At 50.7% G+C, this 26,707-nt stretch overlaps 1 protein-coding gene across 1 annotated transcript in view; it reads right to left on the bottom strand.

Annotated features, from left to right (window-relative positions):
• TLL2 (tolloid like 2) overlaps positions 1-26,441 on the bottom strand; it is a 143,966-nt gene extending 117,525 nt beyond the window's left edge. The window contains exon 1 of the mRNA XM_066239987.1: positions 26,057-26,441. Coding sequence (XP_066096084.1) covers positions 26,057-26,237 — 181 coding nt within the window. The 5' untranslated portion in view covers positions 26,238-26,441. The remainder of the gene's footprint in view (positions 1-26,056) is intronic.
• Between the last annotated feature and the right edge of the window lie 266 nt (positions 26,442-26,707).

The following is a 26,707-nucleotide window of genomic DNA, read 5'->3' on the forward strand; positions in this document are numbered from 1 at the left end:
TTACTTCCTAACCATCGGCCCACTAACCATGTCTTTTTCCTTTTGAAATAATGGGAATATCTGAAAACATTAAACTGGTGAATTTTCAATAATAGTCTTAGCTCACCTTTTCAAAAAAAGTTTTGAGAGCCGAGAAAGACAGGAAGGGAGAGTGAGAAGCATCAACTCGTAGCTGCTTTTAATTTAGTTGAGCATTGAGCTCCTCGTACATGCCTTGCTCAAGCCAGTGACCTTGGGCTTTCCATGGCAGCAACCTTTGGGCTCAAGCTGGCGAGCTTTGGGCTCACGTGGATGATCCCTGCTCAAGCCAGTGACTCCATGCTGACAAGCCCGTGCTCAGAGCCAGGGACCTCGGGGTTTCCAACTGGCGACCTCAGTGTTCTGGTTCAACACTTCATCCACTGCATCACCACCGTTAGGCATCTTATTTCTCATATCCAGCTGTCATTATGGCCCCAGAGAAGAGGGAAGGGTGAATGGAGATGACCTGGGGGAGTCCCCATCAGACAGAAGGGAAGTAAAAGGAAGCCCTCATGTCAGAGGACAGTAGAGGGTGTATGGTGTGAGGGGGCGTGGGCACATCAGGGTCTGAGCCAACTCCCCAAGGCATCGCCCAGTGAGGCAGCATGTCTGGGAGAAGTTGCCGCATCCACCACACACAGGGGCAATCAGACAGTGTGGGTGGAGGGCGATGCCCACACACGTGGCCCCAAGGTGTTCCCAGACCTGGTGTTCTGAGGTTCCAGGTGCCCCCACATGCCCAGGGAGGAAGTAGATGTGTTGTGACGGTCAGTGCATCAGCAGAGGCTTGAGGTCAGGGTAAAAAAGGCCACAGAGTAGAATTTATACCCACAGCCCAAATGCTCAAGAGGACAGACATCATCAGTAAGCACCAGCACTGCGTGCCATAATGCTAGCGATGACCAAACGCCCCTCCGTGGGCACTGTGAGGGCCCAGGAACCTGAGGGTCAGACAGACCCACCACTGCCCAATGGACTCAGATGACAGCCCCCTCTCCTGTCAAGAAGTCACAGGAGGTCCATTTCTACTCTTTATACCCCCCACCCCAACACATCCCCCATGATCAGATTCTGTTCCAGAAAAGTACAGGGATAGGGGAAGACAATAGAAAAACTTGAAAATTTATTCCAGACTCTAAATTACCCAAAATATATCAAAGATACTGAAATTCATCCCTTGATAAATCTGTGTCTTGACCTCTTCTTCCAGCTTGTATAAAATGTTTGTTGAGTAGATGGCTGGCTGAATGCTCTTGAACTCCAGAGGGGTAATAACAATAATAATAGTAAATGTTCTTTTAGTGCCTATTAAAGAAAATTCAATTTAGCTAAAGAAACTAAAGAAGCAAAGTTTTCTTTCCCATGTGGGTAATAAGCAAGTGATGTTTTATTGTACTTTTCTATATTTTAACTGGTTAGTACCACACAGTGTTTGTGAGATCATAGCACTGGTCCCCAAACGTTAGTGTTCAGACCCAACACCCCCCACACCTCCTGCCACTCAAAAGGTCTGCAGGAGAGGGGGGAACTCATCTTCTAAACAAGCATCTCAGGTGAATCTGAGCCAGACACTTCCTGAGCCACATTCTGAGAAACACTGATCCGGAGAACTGGAGGCACTGACCAGCATGGCCACCCACCCCAGGGCCCCGGGAAGAGGGCATCTCATCGGGAGCATGCAGCACAGACATGTGGGTGCTCAGATTCTCTGGAAGACATTTTTTTATCACACCAGATGACACAAGGGTATGGGAAAATTTTCTCCCAAACAACGTTGCCTTTGGTGCTTAGTTAAATCATGGCCCCAATCTGGGCTGCTTTGTGGTAGAGATGATCTTTTCCCTTCAGATGTTATTGGTCCTTTGACCGAATCTGAGTAACATCTCTGATCTCAGTCTGCTGGTATCACTTGTTTATGGTCTGTCTCTCCCTTCTCCCACTGGGAAACGGTAGAGTGAATCCTCAAGGGCAGAATGAAGCCTTGTTCATGCTGTGCCTGCCTCACTCCACCCCAATTCCCAGAAAGTAACATAGTAGCTCAAAACATACTTGTCATGTGAATGGATGAACAAATGAATGAATGAATGGATGGATGGATATTATTTGACTCCAGAATGATAATAACAGTAATCATAGCAAATATTCTTTAGCTGTGTATTAAGTCCAGGGATTACTGGACTTAATCACATACATTATTTATGTAATTCTCACAGAACCCAAGTAGGTAAGTATTTTTATTCCCATAGACTGAAGGCCACAGAGTTTAGCAACTTGCTCCACATAGTAAATATGGAGTGGAGTCACCAATAGACTGTCTTTGGTCATTGTGATCGTGTAGTCATACAAAACTATGAGATAAAGTCAGATGTCATTAATATTGATAAGAATTGTAGCCCTAGCTACAAAAGGAAAATAACCCAGTCTTTCTTCACATTTACATATCCATGAAGCTAGCTGGGAAAACATTTACAATTTTTACTTATTTTTAATTTATTTTTATTTATTGATTTGAGAGAGAGAGAAAGGGAGACAGAGAAAAAGAAACATTGATTTGTTGTTCCACTTATTTATACATTCATGGTTGACTCTTGTATGTGCTCTGACCAGGGATCAAACCCACAACCTTGACATATAGGCACGACGCTACCTGGCCAGGGTCAGGCATATAATACTTTTAAAAGGGGAATAAGTGTAAAACTGGATCAAGTGATATTGCAGCCCAGGGGAGTGTTATAGACAGAAGGAAAGAATCAGATGATGTGTAACTTAAATCTGGAGAAGCCCAGCCCTGAGACCACCCACATGGGGCATCAACAGAGCACCTCAACACAGGATTCACACCACACACCAAAATAAATCCAAATAAGCAAAAAATATAAAAAGCCAAAAATTAAATTAACAAAGTAGCTGAGCAATATTTAGAATCGAATGAGCTAAGTCTATATATTAAACACACAGCTATCGAATTCTTACCAAAAGGCAAAAAACATGGCCCAGGGCAGCTTCTGAAGAGAACCCTCTTAAGAGATTCCCACCACCTGAGTAACTTTCTTCTTCCACCACCAAGCCCTGGCTGCTCGAACGGTAATGTCCAGATGAATAGCATCAGCATCATCTTGGAGCTTAATTACGAATACAAACCCACAGGGGCCAGCACAGACCTGCAGAACTGGAAGCTGCACGCGGCAAGATCCCAGGTAGAACATGCGCACAGGGGAGTTTGAGAAGCACTGACTCACGGTGAGGGAGACTCTGCCTCTGTCAGCCGGGCTCCTGGGGTCATGGGCTCCCCTGTACCTTTACGCTTGTCGTCGCTGTAAGCAGGGTAATTCTTCACAGAAATGTAGGCCTTGAATGGATAGGCCATAGGAAGCATTTAAAATGCACATCATCAGTGAGAATGCCATCTGCCACACACAGCCTTGGCTGACCCCACTGGAGATTCCGATCTGCAACTGGTGGAGTTGTGACCAGGTGGTAGCGTTTTGTTATGAAGCTCTGGCTAGTAAATATTTCAGGGATGAATTACGAAATACAATGGAGAATGCTTTTAAAAGTCATAAATAAGCATCTTTAAAGGAGGTGGATTTTTTTTTAAGACTTTATTTATTCATTTTAGAGAGGGGAGAGAAACAGAGAAGAGGGGAGGAGCAGGAAGCATCAACTCCCATATGTGCCTTGACCGGGCAAGCCCAGGGTTTTGAACCAGCAACCTCAGCATTTCCAGGTCGATGCTTTATCCACTGTGCCTCCACAGGTCAGGCTAAAGGAGGCAGATTTTAAAGCTATTATATAATAAATTTGACAAAATAAAAACGTATTTATTTGAAAATATACTGTGCACAAAAATTAGGGGGTCTTTCAAAATGAATATGAAGCAACAAAAATATCCCCTAATTTTTGTAAACAGTATATAAAAGGAGACTAATTTTAGAGAACACTTTCTAATAATACATATTCAGTGATCTGCTGATCTTTTAACAACTGGCTGGGGGAGGGGAGAGCCTTAATTTGCGGGTTTCCTGGTGCAAACACTCCCACCGTGGCTGATTTCAAGGTCACAGAACAGGGAGTTGGGAAGAAGTCGGTACAGTGAGCTCTCACAATCAGGTAAGAGCCAGCTTCAGCACACTGCTGTAATGACAATAAGTATCAGTAAAGTACCTCGCAGTTTCCACAGGTCAGCTGTGTTCCCCATCAGAGTCCGTGTGCATGTGCCTGACCCTCAGGCTGCAAAACAGGACCACGATCCAGGCTCACAGAAAATCCCCACCACTGTGGCTCCTGTCACAGGGTGCCCACAGCACAGTGCCCTACCCTGTCCCAGTGCAGAAGCATCCAGCACTCTGTTGTGGGGACCAGACCACACGCCTTCTTTCCATTAACCTCAAGGTCCAGGGAGGACGCAGGACTTGGCCAAGGTCATGCAGGCAGCAAGAAGTTTCACAGGTGTTTTAAGTCAACAAAGCCCTCCCTGATTCCCAAACTAGGGCTCTCCCGAGCTCTTCACAAAGAGTCGCACTCCAAGAAGTTCATAAGAACTGTTGTGTTATACCCCTTTCTTTACTGCAGGACTTCTCGGAGCCTTTACAATCCTAATCGATACCATGACTTGCCAAGAGACAGAGAACGCAGCAGTTCCCGATGTGGTTGCCCTGGGATCTCTTTCCACGGAATCTCCTGTCCTGAGGAGCAACTTCTAGAGGCCACTGCACTACTCAGCAATCTTTAGGAATTAGAGCCCTGGGGTTGGAAGGGGCCCTGCTGGTCATCAGGTCCACCCCACTGCCTGATGCCTGAGCTTCTCACCCACCTCCAGGGACAGGGAGCTCATACACTTCCACCATCCCCCTTTATCTGGGAACGGCTCTCCCTGTTTCTCCCAAATCTGGTGTCTGTGTTCTTCTTGCAGGACCAATGCACTGAAGAGAAAGGGACTGATAATTCCCGAGCACCGGCCACATGCCAGGCTCTCCCCACTCCTCTAACTCTCACAGCAGCGAACTGTGCAATACGCATCCTTGTGCTTGTTTCTCAGATGTGGAAAGTAGGAAAGTAGGCTCAGAGAGGTTAGGCACTTGCTCTAGGCCACAGCTCAATTCTAGCTCCCAACTGCCAAGCACCTTTGCCTCAAAGTGACTCACCCTGCTCAGGAAGGGACAGAAGCATGGTGAGGAATGACTAACTCAGCCTTGAGGGTGGATTCAGAAAAGGCTTCACAGAGAGGGTGACGCTTGAGTAAGAGGGTTTAAGCAGGGTTTTAGCCAGTGGATATAATAAGAGGAAAGGGTATGCTGGCCAAAGAAACAGCATGTGCAAAGGCCCTGAGGGAGAACCAGCAAGGCACTGTTAGGGCAAGAGCAGAAGGAGCCCAAGGAGGGGGTCTGGCTGAGTTGGAGGACCCTGCCACGTGGACTGCTGATGATCGAGCAAGGCAGGACGTGAGGCCACAGGAACCGAGAGGCTGAGCAGGGGTGAAAGGCAGGCTCAAACACGGCAAACAGGATTCTGGGACCTTCAGAATATTTTCCTAAATGAATGCTCCTTGCTGAAGTCCTTTGGAAAGGCAGGGCAAAAACCATTAGTCCCATTTTATGGGGGAAAGCTAGGCTTACAGAAGTTAAAAACTAGTCAAGTTTACAACCAGCGAGGAGGGGGAAGGGCTTGAATGCAAACCTGTGGTCTCTATATTTGGAGCTCAGTTCCCTGCCTCTCCCTGGACCCAGTTTCTAGAATTGGGATTCAAAGAGGGGACTGGTCTCATGGTGCATGGTGAACCACGCACCGTATGAGCTACTGGCCTGACAGAGGCTGGATACCCAGCAAAGGTGCTCGCAGGGGACAGAGTGCAGGAGGCATTGACCGGAGGGTCCTGCACACCCCACTCCCTGCCCGAGATACTGAGAGTCTGGTAGAGGGGATCTTAGGGGTGAGTGGGCCCTGGCTTGGGGCCTGCAGAGCATGAGTCTGTAAGCCAGGAAGAAGCCCACCCAGCAAAGGGAGACCCCTTCGACTCTACTGCCTTGTGACAAAACCCACCCTCCCCAAGACTGTTTTCTGGCACCCAGAGATCAAGACCCGGTTCAAAGACGCCCTTCTGGACTTCCCAACCGTCCTGGCCACAGCCTCTATCCCGCCGCAGGGCTCACTGCAAAACCAACAGAGATCTGGGTGCATTCCGTGGGCGTGACCACCAGCAGGTTCTCATCCTAGCTCACCTCACCCCATCCCTCGGGCCATTTCCCAAGTTTCATTTTGACACTTGCACCTTGGGTTTGCAGGGGTTTTATTTTTCAATCAGCTTCCCACTTCGGGACCTAATCACAAATGTTCCACGGAAGTGCTACTTCTAAAACACGAAAGGCCCCAAGTAAAGCAGTAGGTATGGAGCCACAGGCAGAGTCTAGATCAGAATGAGGAGCTCGGATGCAGCGTGTGGCACTGGGCAAGTGGATTTGCCCTTTGTGGCCTTTTACTCACCCATTCAGGGAAACAGCTGAACCAGCACAGTGCTTCCCGGGTCCACCACGCACCTGTGTTAGAAGTGTCTAGAGAGTGTTGACATGAAGATCCCCAGGCCCCAACCCAGGTTTATGAAATCAGAATGTCTGCGGACAGCCCAGAAATGGCATGTTAAATTCATGCCCAGCCCCCTGCCCAGGTGCCTCATCCACACCGAAGTTTGGAGACCAGTGGAGCCACCGTCTCTGGGGTCCCTCCAGCTCTAATGTCAGATTTCCCCACAATTTCCGTTAGTGAGGTATGGAGTACCCACCCCGGGCCTGCGGTTAGTCCACCCCAATATTAAGCCATTCGGAAAGGACCTCGCTAATGTTCCCTGAGATCGTCACCTAGAGATAAGCCGAGATTATCGGAGGAACTCAATATGGAACACTCAAACCATGGGCATTCCTCTCGGGGGACAGGCTGAGATGGGGCGGAGGGGCCGGGGGCGGGGAGAGTTACAGGGAAATCCTACCCGGAGGCACATTCACTTCAAGTTTCCAGCAGAGGGATTTCACAGATTGAAAAGCAGTTTTCTGTGAATCTTTGTCAAGGGAGTGTATGTACAAACAAACAGGGAGGGTTTTTTTTTTTTTTTTTTTTTTTTTTAGTAAAAAGTTAATCGGCTTAAAGTGTGCAACTAAATAAGCAAAGCTTACATTAAAGTGACCCACAGAGAAAGGACCCCATGGAAAGAAAGTTCTAGGAAATACAATATGGCCTCTATGTTCTTTTGTAGTTTCACACTATAAATATTCATGGGCTGGTGTTAATGGGGTCCACCGCTCTATGCAACCACAATAGTTTTTTTGTTTATTCTCAGGACCATGAACTTTGAAACCATGAACCTAAATTTCAGAACTCTGCATTCAGGCTCGTTTGCCGAGCAGGAGGGGAGAGGTTCGGGCGGGTGGAGGACAGAGCAGAGGAAACGGGGCGGGATGTGAATCATGCTTGCTGGATCTTTCGGTTGAGTTTAAAGAGTAGGATCTGTTTAGTATGAGAGGCCTCTTGTCTCCAAGGTCCCCAGCTGCTCCAGCCTGGGGAAATGGCCTTCACGCGGGGTAGGCAGCTTAGCTACTCAAACATATGGCAGACTGGAGTAGGGAGCTGGAAATATTTTAATTGGATCAAACAGATTAGTTGCATGTTTTCCCTTGAAGACTTTAAGAATTGAATTTGAATCGTGGAATTTCTAAGATGGAGAGAATTTAAAAGTCATCTAAGCAATGTCCTCATTTTTCATGAGGAAAAGGAGGTCCAAGAAGGTTAAATGACTTGCTTAAAATATTGCGCCAAGAAGCCATGTCTGCTGACTCTAAACCAGTGCTCTTCCCCGACAGCAGGGATGGTAAAAAGAAACAACCCCGTGCCTCCCTTCCCCCTGCCCCCCAGGGCAGAGATCCCTAATTTATCCGGGCTCTCCTGTCCACTGAACCCGAACACAGCCTTCAAATCCGTATCAACACCGTGCTACAGAGGACCAGCACCAATTGATAGGGATGGCGAATGTTGGGACCTATTTTCCATCTATGTCCAATCAGATGTCGTCAAACTTTTTATAAAAATCGCCCACTTTTGCAGTGCTGGTCAACCTGGTCCCTACCGCCCACTAGTGGGCCTTCCAGCTTTCATGGTGGGCCAATCGCGGCACCGTTTGGTTGCTCTGCTACCGCCCACCATGAAAGCTGAAACTCCCACTAGTGGGCTGTAGGGACTAGGTTGACCAGCCCTGCAAAAGCGGGCGGTTTTTAGCTAAGGATTTTCTATTCAAAACCACTTAAAGCCTGAACTCGGGTCCAAAGGTTCACACCACAAACAACAGGACCTGAGAGACTCTAGGTCAATCAGGACCTAGGAGAGTACCACACACAGATGGGTACAACATTGCAACTCCCGTCCGTCCGCTCTGAAAGTTGATTCGACCTCAACAGAACCCCCTTCTCTGCCTTCCACTTTGGCTGTCATCATCCTATTTTACAGATGAGCCAACAGGGTCTGGCTGGTGCCTGGATTGGCAGCCACTTTGCTCAAGGCAGATACGGCCTCCCACTGTGACTCTTCATCTGCATCCCAATATGGCTGCATCAATACATCTCAGAGCCGTGTCACAGCCTGGCTTTCCAAGCAGGACTCCCTTAGCTTAAGAAATACCTACTGGCCCTGGCCGGTTGGCTCAGTGGTAGAGCGTCGGTCTGGCGTGCAGAAGTCCCGGGTTCAATTCCCGGCCAGGACACACAGGAGAAGCACCCATCTGCTTCTCCACCCCTCCCCCCCCTCCTTCCTCTCTGTCTCTCTCTTCCCCTCCCGCAGCCAAGGCTCCATTGGAGCAAAGATGGCCCGGGCGCTGGGGATGGCTCCTTGGCCTCTGCCCCAGGTGCTAGAGTGGCTCTGGTCGCAACAGAGCGACGCCCCAGAGGGGCAGAGCATCACCCCCTGGTGGGCAGAGCGTCGCCCCCTGGTGGGCGTGCCAGGTGGATCCCGGTAGGGCGCATGCGGGAGTCTGTCCCCGTTTTCAGCTTCAGAAAAATACCAAAAAAAAAAAAAAAAAAAGAAAAAGAAATACCTACTCAGCTAATTTCCCAGGAAAAAAAATTACCCACCAGATTGGTGTGAGCGGTAGGCCTACTTGCAAGCCTATTTAATTTTTATAACTCCAAATAGGCTTCATCTCAAATGCCAACAACACTCAAGAATTGTGGAGCTGCCGTGATCAATTAGCCGTGTCTGCCCCTGGCATGGAGGAAGAGTGGCGTTGAAGGTGCCACACACTGGCCATCGACTAATGTATGTTGTAAAGATACTAAGGATGTCTTCATCCGTGTCAATGATCTGTGGCAAGACCTATGCCATGATTCAAGTTATTCTTCTTGCACTTGCACTCTACCCTCTCCATCCCACTCTGAGCCCAGGAAGGCTGCTCCTGTGACTGCATCCTCCACTTCCCTCTGGCTTCTGGTCGCAGTCAACCTGGAGGAGACTGCGACAGATCACAGGGAAGAGGAGAGGGAGCAGGCACTTCCTTCCTGCTCTGGTGCTGCGTCTCTGGAGGTGGTCACACCCTCCCACTGCCCCTCCGGCATGGGTCCAGCTTCTGTAACACTGCTCCCTCCTCGTCCCTTCAGCCATAGGGGAAGCTTGCTAGTCTCTTGTTTGTTCCCCTAACCCTGCCTCTGTAAATAGTCCCTTCATTAAGGTCTCTTCATCTGAAACATCTGGGGTAGAGTCTGTTTCCTGCTGGGACCCTGGCTCAAAAAGCTGTTCTAAGAAAATCCTTCCATTATTTTCATAGCTAACTAGAAAAACGGGTTTCTGACGGATAAAGTGAATGGCTACTCTGGCCTAAGATGACACTTTTCACTGCTTAATTCCAGCAGAATATGACTCATTGCTATCTCACACCTGCTGCATTCCCACAGCCTGAGCTCACATGGCCCCCACTCAGTAGTGGAAAGAAGGGTGCAGTTTAGCTCCTAAAAGCCAGAAGCTTCTTGGGCTCTAATTTTGCATCTTGTATGCCTGATTCCAGGAGCAGGCGCATCTCATAAGCCCTAATATCTCCACTGTGGAATGTCTTCTCATAGAGCCGTAAGTTACCAGTGTAATTCTGCATGACTCATTCTGAAGACAAAGGCCCACTGGAGACCCTAAGTAGTGCGGAGAGTAGGAAGATATACCAGGTGGAGAGCAAAGGAGACCTGGAATCTACCTCCAGCCAGGCCAGCTGCTATCCATGTGACCTTGGATAAGTAACTGCCCCTCCCAGGAAACATAGGAAACATAAAAATTTCAATAGCCCCAAGGGTATGTTTCTTCCAGCTCTAACATTCTACAAGATTTTACTCCAAGATTTTACTTTGTGTGTCTGGTTAACGTTACATTAATGATAACAGGTCTAGCATCATTCTGACTAAACTTTCTTCACAGAGATTGGGCAAGTTTAAGTTTAGCCTATTGGGGCAGAGATTGCATACTGGCCACCAAAACTTTTTCTGCCTTCTTCCATAATCACAGGACCTCGGATTTTCATCCCAAGCCTTCAGAAGAAAGATTTCCCAGACTCCCACATAGTGATCTGTGGCCACATGACTATGCTCTGGCCAATGAGATGAAAGCTGAAGTGACAAATGGCATTTCCTGGGAAACTTCTCACATATTCTTTGCCCCCTTTCCTTTTCCACGCCTTCCATGTCTTCATGGTGTTTGTGATGGTTTAAGTTCTGGTTACCACCCAGGACCATGAGGACAAGGGCCTCACCCAAGGGCCCCGGGAGGAGATTGGATCTTCTGAAACAGAACTGCCACACTGGCTCACTGGCTCTGCACTGCAGACCCCGGACTGAGGGGGGAAAGAAGCTTCCAAGTGAAATCACACGGACTTGTCTTTCTTTCTCTGGCTGGCTTATTTCACTTAGCACAACGTTCGCCAGGCCCAGCCATGCTGTCGCGTTTCCTTCCTTTTTTTGCAGCTGAGTAGTAGTACTCCACTGTGTAACTTTTATGTGGAATCTAATGAACAAAATAAAAAAAAAAACCAATACAGAAACAGACTCATAGATACAGAGAACAGACTGACAGCTGTCAGAGGGGAGAGGTTAGGGGGCTGGGTGAAAAAGATGAAAGGATTAAGCAAAAAACAAACAAACAAAAAAACTCATAGACATACACAATGGTCTGGTGATTACCAGAAAGAAAGGGGGTGGGAGGAGGCAGAAGAAGGCAAATGACGAATAAATGGTGATGGCAGCAGACTTGACTTGGGGCACGGAACACACAATACGGTATACAGATGATGTATTATAGAACTGGATGTGTGAAGTGTATATAATTTTATTAAACAATGTCACCCCAATAAGTATAATAATTTTAAAAAAAAGAAATTTCTTTGTTTTAGCCAATGTTCCAACTACAGTGTGTCCGTAAAGTCATGGTGCACTTTATACAGGTCACAGGAAAGCAGCAAAAGACGATAGAAATGTGAAATCTGCACCAAATAAAAGGAAAACCCTCCCAGTTTCTGTAGGATGATGTGGCAGCATGTGAGCATGTGCAGATGATGACGTAACACCGTGTATACAGCGGAGCAGCCCACGGCCATGCCAGTCGAGATGTGGATGGTACAGAGGAAAGTTCAGTGTGTTCTGTGGCTCGCTAAATTCGAATCCATGACCAAAGTACAACGTGAATATCAGTGCGTTTATAACGAAGCACCACCACATAGGAATAACATTACTCGGTGGGATAAGCAGTTGAAGGAAACTGGCAGTTTGGTGGAGAAACCCCGTTCTGGTAGGCCATCAGTCAGTGACGAGTCTGTAGAGGCTATACAGGATAGCTACCTAAGGAGCCCTAAAAAGTCTGTGCGTGAGCCAATATCAAACTGCAGTGAATAGGTGTGAAACTGGGAGAGTTTTCCTTTTATTTGGTGCAGATTTCACATTTCTATCGTCTTTTGTTGCTTTTCTATGACCAGTCAAAAGTGCACCATGACTTTACGGACACACTGTATTGCCTCTCAGCTCTAAATCTACTTTTCATAGCCATGCTTTGTAATCCTGGAGCTGGACCCTAGAAATGTTTCTCCTTTGCTGGCTGGAACCCTAGTTTTTGTCAGCAGAGGGCACTAGACAGAGGGATACTGTAAGAGGAAGGGACTTCTCTTATTGGGTCCAGTGGTCTCATCTTTCTTATTTCTATGGAGTGGCTGCCAGCAGTGTTCAGGAGATTCATCAGCACCCACCTTTCAATGTTTTGCAAATACTCCAATGAGTAATGCCTGGATCATTAGCCGTTTCCTACAGCATCTCAGTGAACTTCTGCAACCCACAGTGGGTCACAGCGACACCTTCTCCCGTGAAGTTAGCATTTCGGCCTGGCGTGGGGGGTTGTGGGGAGAAGGGTAGCTTCCCCCATGATTAGTCCTCTCCTAGCACTTGCTCCCTCCATCTGCTATTTCTGTTTGCTTTAGAGCTCTCCTACCTCCTGGAGCAGTCAATCCCCTTTTGCTAGTTAATAATTCCTGTATATTAAAATTTCAAATTACTGGTGTGGTTTCAGTCTCCCAACTGGACGCTAATGGACGTAGCCCATTAACTTGGGTTCATTACTAGTAATTTAACCTGAGCTTAACCGATACAGCCCTGCAGTCATCTCGGCGAGGATAGTGAGTAACATCATACTGCAGAAGATCTCTGCTTTTAAAAAATCTCTCCAAAATCCACTTGTGACAAAATGACAAATATAGCAGGTTGAAGTCCTTAATATTTAAGAGTTCCTATGAAAATGTTAAAAAAATGAACATCTAATTAGAAAAAAAAATAAAGAGCATGATCAGGAGGGGTGAAAGCACACATAAATGGGAAATGAACACATTAAAAGAAATATATACAAATGGTGGTCAAAACATAATTTTAAAAGTTCAAAATCAGGCCCTGGCTGGTTGGCTCAGTGGTAGAGCGTCGGCCTGGCGTGCGGGGGACCTGGGTTCGATTCCCGGCCAGGGCACATAGGAGAAGCGCCCATTTGCTTCTCCACCCCCCCCCCCTCCTTCCTCTCTGTCTCTCTTTTCTCCTCCCGCAGCCAAGGCTCCATTGGAGCAAAGATGGCCCGGGCGCTGGGGATGGCTCCTTGGCCTCTGCCCCAGGCGCTAGAGTGGCTCTGGTCGCAGCAGAGCGACGCCCCGGAGGGGTAGAGCATTGCCCCCTGGTGGGCAGAGCATCGCCCCTGGTGGGCGTGCCAGGTGGATCCTGGTCGGTGCATGCGGGAGTCTGTCTGACTGTCTCTCCCCGTTTCCAGCTTCAGAAAAATACAAAAAAAAAAAAAAAAAAGTTCAAAATCATTTGGAAAAAATACAGTTACAATAAAAATGTGAATTAAAGAAATAACAAAATACTTTTATCAAACCGGTAAAGACTTCTAAAACTAGAATACAAAACGTTAATCTAAATGGGAGTACAAAGGAATAAAAAAAATTTAAAGGGCACTTTAAAAAGAAGAATCAGAGCCCTAACAGCATCTATACTTTTGACCCAGCAATTCTGTGTGTAGAAAATTTAAAAAGAATTTTAAGTGTACATAAAAGTCTAGCAACAAGGATGACTCCAGGATCATTGCTTATAAAAAGCAAAAGCAAAAGACTGGAAAAAAATCTGTTCATCCAACAACAGGGGATTGATTAAATAAATCATGATGCCTCTATACAACAGTGTACAAAACAACTAAAACTGATGTTATACAAGTACATTTATTATCTAAGGATCTTTATTGTCACAGAAGAGGTTTTACTAAGTGAAAGTGAAATACCAGCAGGTTCAAAGTGAAACATACAACATTGAAAAAATAAACATGCATAGAAAAATTTGGGGAGAAGACACAACAAAACGTTCACAATCACTTCTAGGCAATGGAATTACCAGACATTTTTACCCTTAGCTCTCTATATGTTCTAACTGTTCTCCAGGTGGGCCTTAGCTGTGTAATTAAAATTGCTTAATGTTAAAAAACAATCTCCCTTGCCCTGGCTAGATGGCTCAGTGGTAGATGTCGGCCCAGCATGTGGATGTCCCAGGTTTGATTCCCAGTCAGGGCACACAGGAGAAGCACCCATCTACTTCTCCACTCCCCTCCCCCTCTCACTTCTCTCTCTCTTTCTTTCTCTCTCTCTCTCTCTCTCTCTCTCTCTCTCTCTCCATTTCTTCTATTCCCCTCCTGCAGCCTGGCTCTATTAGAACCAGTTGGCCCCAAGTGCTGAGGATGGCTCCATGGCCTCTGCTTCAGGAACTAAAAAAAATGGCTCTGGTTGCACTGAAGCAGTGGCCCCAGAGGGGCAGAGCATCGCCCCCTAGTGGGCTTGCCAAGTGGATCCTGGGCAGGATGCATGCAGGAGTCTGTCTCTGCCTCCCCTCCTCTCACTAAATAAAAAACAAATAAACAAAAAAGTAATCTCCATTTTCTGCCCATCTCAAGGACACCCCAATGTTTGTGGAGCACATCTTGATGAACTCAATCATGTTTCAAATATGACTGTGATACATCTCAGCTTGGGACCTCTCCCACACACACAGAGATCCCTCTCCCATCTTCCCTCCCTTTCTATTCCCAAGGCCATAGCCCAAGTCTGGTCCTCATATTCCTAGACCTAGAACTCCTGATGGTGTTCCTACTTCCTATCTCTATAAATCTCAAGCATCAGAGGTCTTCGTGATAACAGTCCTCACTCAAAAACCATCAATAGCTCCCCATTCCTTAGGAACGTTTCAAATTCTAAGCTTGGCACGCACTGTTCCAATCTTCTTCCAGTCTTGTCCATATTACTCTGCAGCGTAAACCAAACTGACCCTCCCGCTCTAGGCACATCACAAGTGGTCCTGCTGCCTCACTTTCCCTCACACTATTCTTCTCCCTGAAATGCCTTTCCCTGCACCCTGTCTTCTCCACATCCCATCCATCCTCCCAGGACAAGCTCAAGGTTTACCAGCCCCCTCTCCAGGAAGCCCTCCTTGGTTGTCTTATGGTTATTGCTACCTTTCCAGAATCCCTGTGGGATCTCTTTTGATCATTTTTTCACTTGATAAATATTGGTTGAGAACTCACCATGTGCCAGGCGCTGTGCTGGTTACCAGGAAAGCAAATGAGTCTATTTTCTACCCCTTGGAGCTTGCTGTCTACTGTGGTGACAGACAATGAGCTAGTAATCACACCAGTGACTGTACTAGTTATGGACTATCAGAAATGCCAAGCAGGAAGACAGGTGATGAGAGATTTCAGAGAAGGGACCTGATTGAAATCAGGGCCTGAGAGGGCTCAGGGGAGAAGGACACGAAAGCCGAGTCCTGGAGGGCGCACCGGGTTGACCAGGTGGACAGTCTGGAGGCCTCTGCAGGCAGGAGGAACCCGTGGGAGGTGAGACATGGCAGGCAAGGGAAGGAGGCTGGATGAACAGGAAGGACAGGGTCTGCTGGCTGCTGTCATCCCAAGCGTAATGGAAAGTCATTAATGGGTTTTAAATGAGTTAGATTGTGCAAACATGATCAGATTTAAGTCTCAAAAAGATTCCTCTGGCTGCAACATCAAACACAGACTATAGGAGGCAAGAGGGGTCCGGCAGTGTTGCAGTGGCCCGCATGAGAGCTGGCAGGGGCTTCGACCAAACAGTGGCAGTGAAGATAGAGAGAAATGGATGGACTCAATTTTGGAAGCAGAATTGGCAGGACTTGGGTTGCACTGCATGAGAGGAGGAGGGAGAGACAGGTGTCCAGGGTGGTGCTCGGGTTTCTGTTTTAAGCACCTCGGTGGTACCTAGCCCTCGGTGAGCCACCGCAGACTCTGAGCCCAGGGGAAGGGCAGAAGGAACTAGTGTCAGTTCAGCGGGAAGGAGAACTGACCCAGGGACATGAAAAAGAGTTAAGTAGTAAGATAGCCGGCGCCTGTGGGAGACTGGCTCACGCAAGACTTGCATCACTTCAAGGCCAGTAACCCAGGTGGGAGGAAGGGGTGGAAGCTCGCTGCAAATTGCAGGATGAGCGGGGAGATAAGTGGCCCAGCTGGCAGGGAAGGCAAAGACTCGGGGGTGAGCATCAACACTCAAGTGCTGGTGCAGGCGAGCTTGAGAATATTTATTGGTAATTGACAGAAGTAGTTAGACGGTGGCGGTGGCGTGATCACAGATAGGTCCGTAACCAATCAGCAGGAAAACTCGGTTCTCGTTGTTGCTATGTTTGCATCTAGGCAGAAATGTATTATGAGCAGGCTAAGAGGATACCATGAGAAGCCTGCTCATATGCATTTGGTTTATCTGTCATCCTCTCCCTGCTTCATGGACAAGAGTGAATGAGCAGTGAAACAATAAATTATCACCTGCCACAAGCTATGGATCCCAAGAGAACTCTGTAGCCCTGGGAGGGCGAGATAATACACACAGACCCCTGAGAAATCGTCACTTACAGGGAAATTCTTAATTGGGGAGCAATAATAGGAGTAACAATAATACTAGCAAGAAGTAAGAATTAATAACTAACTGCTTGCTAAACACTTCATGTTCACGGCCCCAGTTCATCCTCAAACAAACCTATTTGATGGCTTTTAATATCATTCCCATAGTTCAGATGAGGAAACTGAGGCAGAGAGGTTAAAAACCTAATCAAAACCACTCAAGTAATGAGGACAGACAGGCTTCATGTCACAGGCTGCTGATGCCAAGAACAGTCTTTTTTTTTAATTTTTTTTTTTATTTATTCATTTTTAGAGAGGAGAGAGAGACAGAGAGAGAGAAGGGGGGAGGAGCTGGAAGCATCAACTACCATATGTGCCTTGACCAGGCAAGCCCAGGGCTTTGAACCGGCAACCTCAGCGTTTCCAGGTTGACGCTTTTACCCACTGCAGCACCACAGGTCAGGCAAGAACAGTCTCTTAAGCAGTATGTTTCAACCTCGGGTTTTAGACCAAGTCCTCTGGACACAGAGGAGCCATCTGCATTGGCATCCTTGGAAAACATAAAGCTCTGAAAACCGCACAGGGCTGCAGTTGTTCATATACTTGGTTTCCTGACACTCAGAACCCTTGTTGGATTAGTACTAGATGATCATAATAAAAACAATATTATTTCCTGGTGTTTTACCATGTTTCAGGCTCTAGTCTAAGTGTTTTGTCTATATCCACTGATTTAACCCTCATAATAACCTTCTGCGGTAGATGTTAACAGCCACATTTTATAGATGAGGGAATTGAGATCCAGAAAGCTGAAGCAGTTCCCACAGCCGTTAAGTGGCAGAGCCGGGATGCAAACCTGGGCAGTCTGATTCCAGGCTTCACCCCGTTAGCTCCTGGGCGCTCACAGGATTGGCAAGTGGTGCTGTGTATGTGAATCAATTTAATCCACACACTTTTTGCGCACAACGGGTTCTTTAGGAGCCGCAAAATTATAAAAATATTTTGCATGTATTGAGTGTTCAGCACAGTATCCAGTGCCTTTCATAGAACAAGCCTGAGAAATAAGAGTTTCTATGCACCGCATTATATGATATAAACGAGGAAACTGAGGCATTAGGGATGAAGGACTGCTCAGGGTCTAAGAGCTGGTAGGTGACAGAGCTGAGAGGGAAAACCCAAGTCAGCTTGACTCTAAAGCTTGGGTCCAAACCAAACAGGTTGCGGGGGGGAGCCAGGCGCTCAAAGAACCACCATGGCCCATGGCGGAAGCGGTAACAGGCAAAGGTCTGGACTGACCACAGAAGGCACTGAATGAGACTATCCGCGGTCCCGCCTACACACCACTGCCATCAGGAGCAGCCTCCTGTGGGAGCCGGGAGCTCCTGGAAACAGGGCTCAGGCCCGCTTGGCACTTAGCTCCCCAGCACCCAGAGCACGACACCGCACATCCAAGGAGAGGCACGCCCAGGGCTGCTGTGGACGGCTCTGCGGTCCAGCTACTGCCCCATCCCTCCTCTCTTCTTACTGCACTGCCCAGAGGGTGAGAGGACACTCCCAGCACACAGAAGAGCGTGTGAACACTGACCAGCATATGACTGGGTGGGAGAAAGAAGAAAAAACGGGTGCTACTAATGTCAGTGGGGACCTACCTTGGATGATACCATTGAGGACTTTTCTGTCTGCAGAACTTGAGCTCTGAGTACAGAGCGGTGTTGGAAGTCAAGAGGAACATCAATGCCTCTGGGCTCAAGTTTTCCATAAGGAAATAGAACAATCAAGGCTGCTGGTCTACCCCCCCCCCACCCAGGACTGGGTCAAAGGTCAACAAAGTGTTGTTCTTGCTATCACTCAGCCCTGCTCCAAAAGGGGCCAATGAATTTCCTTCTGGCCTGCCCTCTCCCAGAGACCACCCACGCCAGTGGGAGTCTTGGCCAGAGTGGGGACCTCTAGGTTCCATGTGTTTCTTCCCCAGCACTGCCCTGGCCTGTCCTCATCCTTACTTTTTCTTTTTTTAAATCTTTATTGAGCTACAACTCACATACCATAAAATTCACTCTTCACTTACTTTTGAGATCCTGTTTACCAATAACTATCAGGTTTGAATTCAAGAATCCCTAACTACACCGCATGAAATCAGTTTTTCTTCATTACAGAAATTCAAACGCCTCTACAGCATTTTACCAATAGTTAAAGAAGAACGTGTGAGCACCGGCTCTGAGCCCTCCTAGTGTGTGTAGAAATCAGAGGACACTTGCCTTGTGCCAGAAACTGTGCTAAGCACTTGACAAACATCGTATCACTATAAGGTTTATAGCAACCTTTTAGAGCAGGGGTCCCCAAACTTTTTACACAGAGGGCCAGTTCACTGTCCCTCAGACCGTTGGAGGGCCACCAGATACAGTGTCCCTCTCACTGACCACCAATGAAAGAGGTGCCCCTTCCGGAAGTGCGGCAAGGGGCCGGATAAATGGCCTCAGGGGCCACATGCGCCTGCGGGCTGTAGTTTGGGGACGCCTGCTTTAGAGTGAACATTAGTAGTCCTTTTCAAGTGAGAAAACTGGGGCTCAGAGAGGTTAACCACTTACTCAAGGTCACCAAGCCTTGCATAGGCAAATTTTGTTTTGTTTTGTTTTGTTTGCTTTTTTCTGAAGTGGGAAGCAGGGAAGCAGAGAGACAGACTCCCGCATGTGCCTGACCGGGATCCACCCAGCATGACCACTAGGGGGCGATGCTCTGCACATCTGGGGCGTTGCTCTGCTGCAGCTGGAGCCATTCTAGCACCTGAGGTGGAGGCCATGGAGCCATCCTCAGCACCCGGGCCAACTTTTGCTCCCATAGAGCCTTGGCTGCAGGAGGGGAAAAGAGAGATAGAGAGAAAGGAGAGGGGGAGGTGTGGAGAAGCAGATGGGCTCTTCTCCTGTGTGCTTTGGCCGGGAATCGAACCCAAAACTCCACATGCTAGGCTGACACTCTACTGCTGAGCCAAGCTGCCAGGGTGGCAGCAGATTTTGAATCTGGGTCTGTCAGGTGTCAAAGCTGACTCTTAACCACCTCATGCCCTGCCCCCATGCACTTCAGGGTTGAAACGCTGGGGACAGAGGGGGCTAATGGTGCTCCAGCCTGAAGTAGCGGGAAAGATAAGCATTTCATCTTAGTGCAGCCCTGAAATACTTCCCATCATATCAGCACTGCCCATCAGCAAGAACATCATGACAAGTAGAGATGAGAATAAACTTGTAAAACTGCCAGTCACCCTCACCTGGGTGTGGCCCATGGGAATGAAAGAGAAGAGGTGCCAGGGGCACGGGAATAGGCAGTGCCAGGGAGACAGGCTTCTGGGAGGCACCATGGGAGCCTCATATCTGTGCTGCAGACCCCAGGACTCCTGCCCTTGCTAGGAAGGATGGAAACTCCTGGGGAGCACGCCCAGGAATCCACTACCTCCCAGCTCCCCCCTCAGCACTCGGGAGGGCTGCGGCCACTGGGCCACGCTGCTTCCCTGTCCGGGCTGCGGCCACTGGACCAGGGCTGCTTCCCTGTCCGGGCTGCGGCCACTGGGCCATGGCTGCTTCCCTGTCTGAGCTGCGGCCACTGGACCAGGGCTGCTTCCCTGTCCGGGCTGCAGCTACTGGGCCACGGCCACTGGACCAGGGCTGCTTCCCTGTCCGGGCTGCGGCCACTGGGCCACGCTGCTTCCCTGTCCGGGCTGCGGCCACTGGGCCACGGCTGCTTCCCTGTCCGGGCTGCGGCCACTGGGCCACGGCTGCTTCCCTGTCCGGGCTGCGGCCACTGGGCCACGGCTGCTTCCCTGTCCGGGCTGCGGCCACTGGGCCACGGCTGCTTCCCTGTCCGGGCTGCGGCCACTGGGCCACGGCTGCTTCCCTGTCCGGGCTGCGGCCACTGGGCCACGGCTGCTTCCCTGTCCGGGCTGCGGCCACTGGGCCACGCTGCTTCCCTGTCCGGGCTGCGGCCACTGGGCCACGGCTGCTTCCCTGTCCGGGCTGCGGCCACTGGGCCACGGCTGCTTCCCTGTCTGAGCTGCGGCCACTGGACCAGGGCTGCTTCCCTGTCCGGGCTGCGGCCACTGGGCCATGGCTGCTTCCCTGTCTGAGCTGCGGCCACTGGACCAGGGCTGCTTCCCTGTCCGGGCTGCAGCTACTGGGCCACGGCCACTGGACCAGGGCTGCTTCCCTGTCCGGGCTGCGGCCACTGGGCCACGCTGCTTCCCTGTCCGGGCTGCGGCCACTGGGCCACGGCTGCTTCCCTGTCCGGGCTGCGGCCACTGGGCCACGGCTGCTTCCCTGTCCGGGCTGCGGCCACTGGGCCACGGCTGCTTCCCTGTCCGGGCTGCGGCCACTGGGCCACGGCTGCTTCCCTGTCCGGGCTGCGGCCACTGGGCCACGGCTGCTTCCCTGTCCGGGCTGCGGCCACTGGGCCACGGCTGCTTCCCTGTCCGGGCTGCGGCCACTGGGCCACGGCTGCTTCCCTGTCCGGGCTGCGGCCACTGGGCCACGGCTGCTTCCCTGTCCGGGCTGCGGCCACTGGGCCACGCTGCTTCCCTGTCCGGGCTGCGGCCACTGGGCCACGGCTGCTTCCCTGTCCGGGCTGCGGCCACTGGGCCACGGCTGCTTCCCTGTCCGGGCTGCGGCCACTGGGCCACGCTGCTTCCCTGTCCGGGCTGCGGCCACTGGACCAGGGCTGCTTCCCTGTCCGGGCTGCGGCTACTGGGCCACGCTGCTTCCCTGTCCGGGCTGCAGCCACTGGGCCACGCTGCTTCCCTGTCCAGGCTGTGGCCACTAGGTCAGGGCTGCTTCCCTGTCCTGGCTGTGGCCACTGAACCAGGGCTGCTTTACTCTCCAGGCCGACAGAGAGCCCAGCAGTCCCTTCAGCCATGGACCCACCTGGGGCCAAAATCGTTTCCAGATTCAGCAAATAGTGCCCAGTGCCTACAATGCGCCAGGCACTGCTCTAGGCATTGCGCTTGGAGCAACAGCCAAAGGAGGCAAGAACGCCTGACTTCACAAAGTTTGACACTCCAGCCTCACATCAGTAATGTAAGGGCTGCTAGGATGGAGAATGCTGTGCTAGAGGGCTCTGGGTGACCCCCAAAATAAGGAGGCTTTGCAGAGGCCTGGTGGGGACAAGACCCCGTCGACTAAAGGAGTTACCTTTATTCCATTCCCTTCATTGGCTTCTTCCTTTCCTGTCTCACACTCCCCTCTCCCTCACCCCACTTCTTGGGATCAGCTCCCACACTCTGTACCTACCCACAAGTCCTTGTCTAAGGCACTGTCCTCTGAGGAATCCAGCTACAATTAGCCTCATGTCTGTCCTACACAAGGCAAGTGATTTTGTTCCCATTCCCATGCTGCATTTGAGACGGAGACATGCAGAGGTAAAGTGACTTGCTCGAGATCACAGAGACAGTAAGAGGGATGAGGACATGGGCCTTCTGGCTCTGAACCCAGCCAAAGAATTATGGATGAGGGCAAGCAGGCAAGCAAAGCCCTCAGAAGCTTTGCAAAAGTTGTTCTCAGGGGCATGGTGATTTGGAGGATATCTTGTAATTTAATGTCAAATGAACCCTTGGCCACACTGGCTGGATCAGATAAAAACATAAGCGCAGAGCCCTGGCCAGTTGGCTCAGTGGTAGAGCATCGGCCTGGTGTGCAGAAGTCCCGGGTTCGATTCCCAGCCAGGGCACACAGGAGAAGCGCCCATCTGCTTCTCTACCCCTCCCCCTCTCCTTCCTCTCTGTCTCTCTCTTCCCCTCCCACAGCCGAGGCTTCATTGGAGCAAAGATGGCCCGGGCGCTGAGGATGGCTCTGTAGCCTCTGCCTCAGGAGCTAGAATGGCTCTGGATGCAACAGAGCAATGCCCCAGATGGGCAGAGCATCGCCCCCTGGTGGGCACGCTGGGTGGATCCTGGTCAGGCACATGCGGGAGTCTATCTGACTGCCTCCCCGTTTCCAACTTCAGAAAAATACAAAAAACAAAAACAAAAACATAAGCACAGAGCGATGAAGCGCCAGTCAGCAGCCATGCCCAGGAAACCCCTGTGCCTTACCAGCCTCCAGCCGGGGAGGACTTCACAGATTCACCCCACCCTGCATTCGTATCATTTTGAAACAACACCTTTTTACAGCATCAAATACATTATTTATTAATAAATTTAAACTTAACACTTTAAAACTTTCTTCAAAGATCAGCATGGACATTCTTTCAACAAGTTTCTAGGAAATCTACTTATACAATACTTAACTATATGTCAGACACTATTTTAAGCACTTTATCCTTTAAGGAATCAGCCTCACTTATAAATGAAGAATCTAAGGCACAGAGAAATTAAGTGACTTGCCCAAGGTCACACAGTTTGTAAATGGCAAAGTAAATATTAAATTTATAAATGATAAAATTGTGAATGGTAAAACACTTACTGATTTGGTCAGCCTCTAAGACACTGAGATGGAAGCAAAGGTCACAGACTACTAAGTAGGACGGAACCAGGGGCACAACTCAAATGCCCGCAAGGTATAAAGTGGGCGTGGTGGCCCTGGCCGGTTGGCTCAGCAGTAGAGCGTTGGCCTGGCGTGCAGGGGACCCGGGTTCGATTCCCGGCCAGGGCACATAGGAGAAGCGCCCATTTGCTTCTCCACCCCCCCCCTCCTTCCTCTCTGTCTCTCTCTTCCCTTCCCACAGCCAAGGCTCCATTGGAGCAAAGATGGCCCAGGCGCTGGGGATGGCTCCTTGGCCTCTGCCCCAGGCACTAGAGTGGCTCTGGTCGTGGTAGAGTGACCCCCCAGAGGGGTAGAGCATCGCCCCCTGGTGGGCAGAGCTTCGCCCCTGATGGGCGTGCCGGGTGGATCCCCGGGCGCATGCGGGAGTCTGTCTGACTGTCTCTCCCCGTTTCCAGCTTCAGAAAAATACAAAAAAATAAAAAATAAAAAATAATAATAATAAAGTGGGCGTGGAGCAAGACAGCAAATGTGGACCTAGAGAACCAGCACCTTGGGCCTGTCCGTTTGCAATCCTCAAGTCCAGTATCTTCACTATATAGCTAAGCAACTGATAGGCCGGAGAGGAGAGGACTTATCCAAGGTAACACAGCTCCTGAGAGCCCAGGAGCAGACCCAAGATTCTCCTCTTTACACTCTGCGCCTGCAGCAAAATGGAGACCCCAGTCCAGAAGGGGCAGGTGAGACGTGATTAATTAGATTTAAAGTCCTGAGATAGGTCCTATGCAGAGGGCTCTGGTTAGAGGAGTCTGGGAGCTAGGATTTGACAGGGATAGGATGAGCCTGCCCCTAAAGGTCTTGTTTAAATATGTAACCAGGAAATGCAGTGTTCCCCTGAGCTGAGAAGTGAGTCCTTTCATTGAGACCTCAGTGCACTAGCGAACTCCTTGTTGTCCTTCCAGAAGGCTGTTCCCTAGATCAGGGAATTTCCAGAACCATAAGCAGATTGAGATGTGAACTTTTCCCCAGGAATCCCTTGCCATCGCCCTCTTCTGGCCACTCTTCGAATCAACACAGCCAAGGAGAGGCCAAGGGGTGGGGAGGATCAACGATGGCTGTGGAGGATGCAGGGAGCTGACAGAACCACACTCCCAAGATCCTCTACTTGCCAGCCCTGCCCACCATCCCATCTTGTCTGTGAAGAGTCACAATACACACATGCCCTGGTAATCCAGCATTTTCTCCAAAATTACTGGACAAAATGTGGCCTTGGCAGGCATTCCTCAAGGCTGACACCAGGAGCTGGGAGCTTTCACAGACAGACCAGTGCTTCTTTCACCTGGATGTGCAGCATCCGGCATAACAGAGGTGCTCAGTCCATTCCTCAACCAACCGGTCACATCCCTGGTCCAGACTCCAGCTGCCCATGCTGCCTCTTATAGCGCCCAGCTCCCGTTCAGCAGTCAAGGACCTGACAGGTGCAGGCGATGGATGACCCACCCTCTTTAGCCCCCACCCCACTGCCGCAGCCTCAGTGTCCCTCTGCTTAAGACCATCATTCCTGCAGCGCCCCAGAGACCCTTCTCCCTGGTCATGAGCTAGGTCCTGTGATGAACTGAGAGATACCTCAGTCAGGGCATGCTACTGGTTAGTATTCTCTAAAATGACCCAGGAACCAAGTCTTCTGCCTACCTTCCCCACTGAGAAGCCCTGCAAGGTGCAGCAGTAGGTGGGTATTCTGAAGGAACCTTCCCACGCCGTAAGAACAAGCCCTCGTGCCTGGTTTGATCTTTAACCTTCAGAAGATTCTCAAGTCTCACAACCCCCAGGTCCTCCAGCCTCGTAGGAGCCTGATATTTCCCAGATTCCACCCAATTCTGACCTGCCTGATGCCCAGCTGCAGACCACTGCAGTAAGAATACAAATAATTACAAGGCCATCATCATTATTTCATTTGCAGAGAATTTTCCCATATATCATCTGAGTCCTCCTATAACTACTGTTCCCAGTTTAGAGGAAACTGAGTCTACTAGAAGTCTCCAGGGAGTGAGAAATTGGGCCACTGGCCTATGGCACAGACCTGGGCCAGCACCTGGGAGAAGCACCCTGCCCTTTTGCGGATGGAGGCAGCATCTTCCCTCTGTTTGCTCATTTCTGCAGGCTGCCAAGTGAAAGAGCCAGGCCAGAGGTAAACACAATTACCAAGGACCCCTGGACAAAATGCAGCTGCCTCCCAGGAGCCGCTGGGTGGCCTCCGAGACCAAACTCTACCTGAAGCGTGAATACTCCTCGACCCCAATTGGGAACTGCCTCGACCCAAAGATTCTCTTTGGAAGATGTGCTTGGGCCCCTCTGGGGCTGATGTCTCAACTATTCTGGCTTGGAAGCCGCTTCCCTCAGGATACACGAGCCGCTTGGTGGCTCGTGGGAAGCGGGAGCTGCAGCCCCGGGGCTGCGATTTGCGCCAGGAAGATCCGCGCGTCCCGGGTTGCTGCTTCCTGGCGGGATTACCGCACCTGCCGGCTTCCATCTCTGCCAGTCCGGGGCGACCCCCAGGCCGGGAGCACCCTGACGGACTACGGGATAATGTGCGGCAACTTGAGTCATGCACATTCCCCCAAGGCTACCCCCGTTCCTTTCGCCTTCTGTGAAACCGTTCGGTTTCTAAAAAATTCTCTTTCCAAGAGTAACCACAAGATGTTGGGAAACTTTGTGCGAAACTTACAAATGCCGCGAAATCTGAGCCAGCGACTGCATCTGAGCCCGGGAGCGCCCAGCCCCGATGCTCCGCTCCAGCCCTGCGCGTCCGGTAGAGGCCCGTGCTGACCACCTGGCTGTCAGACGGCCCAAGCGCCCGCCCCAGCTCTGAGCGCCCTCTCCACCTCGGGCACCCGCCCTGATTCGCTTCGGGAGCGCTCCTACGGCCGCCACCCCGAGTGTGCCACAAACCAGAGCCCGGACGTCCCAGCCCGAGTGCCATTTCAACCGTTTCTCGGGGGCATTGTTTTCGCGGGGAGCCCGGGGGACCTCGGGGAAGGAGGGGGAGACCCACCCCACAGAGGGCAGGGCAAGCTTGCCCATCACCTCATTTGCATTTCAAAAGCAAACTTCTGCCGGACTTCCCCGGCGGCTGCGGCGGCTGCACCTACCGGCTTTGCACGGGTCGTGGTAATGCTCCAGCTGCTGCTCCGCGCCCTCCTCGCCTTCCAGTGCCGAGTAGTCCAAGGCAGCATCCCAGCGCTCTTCGAGGCCCTCGGCGTCGCGGGGCAGCGGCGGCAGCAGCAGCAGCAGCAGTGGCCCAAGGGCCCCGAGAGCAGTCGTCCCGGGCATGGTTGCGAGGGACCCGCAGAGACCGAGGGAGTTCGGTGCACGGAAAGCTGGGTTCGGACTCGGGACCGTACACGGGGTCGGGTCGGAGGCTGCCCGGGCGCGGCGGTTACGCGGGGGTGCCCACCATGGCTCGACGCGGACCGTGGTACCCCCGTCCTCGTCGGAGCGCCAGGGAAGCCGCCGCACCGAGCTACTTGCCCAGCGACTGAGGCTGCGGCGGCTGCAACTGTGGCTGTGGTGGCGGGTTGGAGCAATAGCCGCTCCGCCCCTCTCCAGCCGGCTGGACCACACAGCCCTCGCCCGGGTCCCCGGGCAGCCAATCACTCGGGCGCCCGAGACGAAGCCCCTCCTCTTCCCGGCACCTCCGCAACTTCGGAGGAAGCGAGCGAGGTTAAGATGCTGAAGAGGGACCTTGGGCCTGCGGCTCTCCCACCCAGCCAAGTGTGCCTTTCTGTGGGCGCCACCTCGGC

The sequence above is a fragment of the Saccopteryx bilineata genome, chromosome 7, assembly GCF_036850765.1.
Source record: "Saccopteryx bilineata isolate mSacBil1 chromosome 7, mSacBil1_pri_phased_curated, whole genome shotgun sequence".
NCBI lineage: Eukaryota > Metazoa > Chordata > Mammalia > Chiroptera > Emballonuridae > Saccopteryx > Saccopteryx bilineata.